Source organism: Atta cephalotes (assembly GCF_000143395.1).
Source record: "Atta cephalotes unplaced genomic scaffold scaffold00003, whole genome shotgun sequence".
Classification (NCBI taxonomy): Eukaryota; Metazoa; Arthropoda; class Insecta; order Hymenoptera; family Formicidae; genus Atta; species Atta cephalotes.
Window position 1 is genome coordinate 371,163 of NW_012130067.1, and position 1,533 is coordinate 372,695.

Here is a 1,533-nt window from a genome sequence, read left to right on the forward strand (position 1 = left end):
TTAGAGCTCAAGCTCTTCAGCAGTGCGCGAGAGTCTATGATTATCGATACGTCGTCGTTGGCTACGTCTTACAGCATCCGCTCTACGATACGGTTCGGACCTGAGACCAAGAAGAATATCTTCTAGAGCGCCATTGTACACTTCGTCTTGTTGCAACAGCTTTTTTTTCTTGCACTAATCGTGTCTTATTCTTCAATTCGTTTATAACAGCATCCTGATAATATGTAACAGAATGTTAATTATAACAGAAAAAATTTTTAATATTTATATCGAAATTCGTGAATCAAAATACCACAGTAAAAAAGTTATTTTAGGGAATAGTAAATTAGGGAGATTAAATTAAAGAGAAGAAATTTAAGAAATTAAAAAAATTTTTCTTTAAATCTAAATTAGAGTTAGAGAGTGAGGTGAAACAACCTATATCTCACAAACTTATTGCTTGAGATAAAAATGTACACTTTTTTATTCAATTTCTTGAAAACTTTCTTTACTGTGGTTTAATTTTAATTCACAAATTTTGGGACATCTTAATATGTTTCATAAATATGTACGGTGTCTAAAATCATCTATCTATCACCCTTATATTTGGTTAAAAATTATGAAAAATTGCGAAATACGTGTCCGCTCATTTTGAAAGGCTGTTCCTTTAAAGGGATTGAAGAGGTTGCAGAAGCTCCTCGAAATGATCGAACACGTATTTTATGATTTTCATAATTTTGATTTGTTTCCAAAATATATAAGGGTAATAAGACTTTATAAACATCCTGTCTGTAACTTATAAAGTATTATAAATTATTGCTGTATAAATATACTAAAGTTTTAATAACATCTTATCGGTCTTATTTCTCAACATATATTTAATATTAAAATTACAAGGTGTTCCCAGGTTAAACCAAACTTAAAGTGTGAATTTAAGACTTCAATTATAATCGTAACTTAAAAAATCAATATATTTTAAACGAAACGTTTGTGAGTAAACTAGAAGAAATTTTTGTTTTAAAATCCTAAGTTCATATTTTATATTTAGCGGTTTAACCTGGAAATTCTCTATATATATTATATATATATTATATATTTATTAAAAAATGTAAAAAAGCAAGATTTGTTAAAATTATAATTTCAAATCAAGAAAAATTTAATACAATTTTACATTACTTATACGAAATTTTATAGCAATGTAAGTAAAGCGATGATAGAAGAATTTTCTCAGGCAACATCAATACGAGTTAAAACATGCAAATGCGTACTTTGATTGTTATTAATAACTAACAGATATAAAGAATATGAGTTTATGAAGCATATATGTACTATTATATATTATTTTTCTTGTTACGAGATAATTTCGAGATAAAAATAATTTTATCAAAATGATTTTAGGTAAAGATGCACAGCACTTTGTTAAAATAAATAAAGATGATTTTTAATATTATCTTTGAGTGTCATATTCATATTATTTGTATGTATATATTAATATTATGTGTGTGTGTGTGTGTGTGTGTGTGCGCGTGCGCGCGTGTGTGCGTGCGTGCGCGT

The 1,533-nt window shown here is 27.7% G+C and overlaps 1 protein-coding gene across 1 annotated transcript in view; it reads right to left on the minus strand.

Annotated features, from left to right (window-relative positions):
- The window catches only part of LOC105624312 (formin-like protein CG32138), a 29,762-nt gene continuing 28,229 nt past the window's right edge, over positions 1–1,533 (minus strand). Inside the window, 2 exon segments of the mRNA XM_012205673.1 lie at positions 1–165; positions 167–214. Coding sequence (XP_012061063.1) covers positions 1–165; positions 167–214 — 213 coding nt within the window.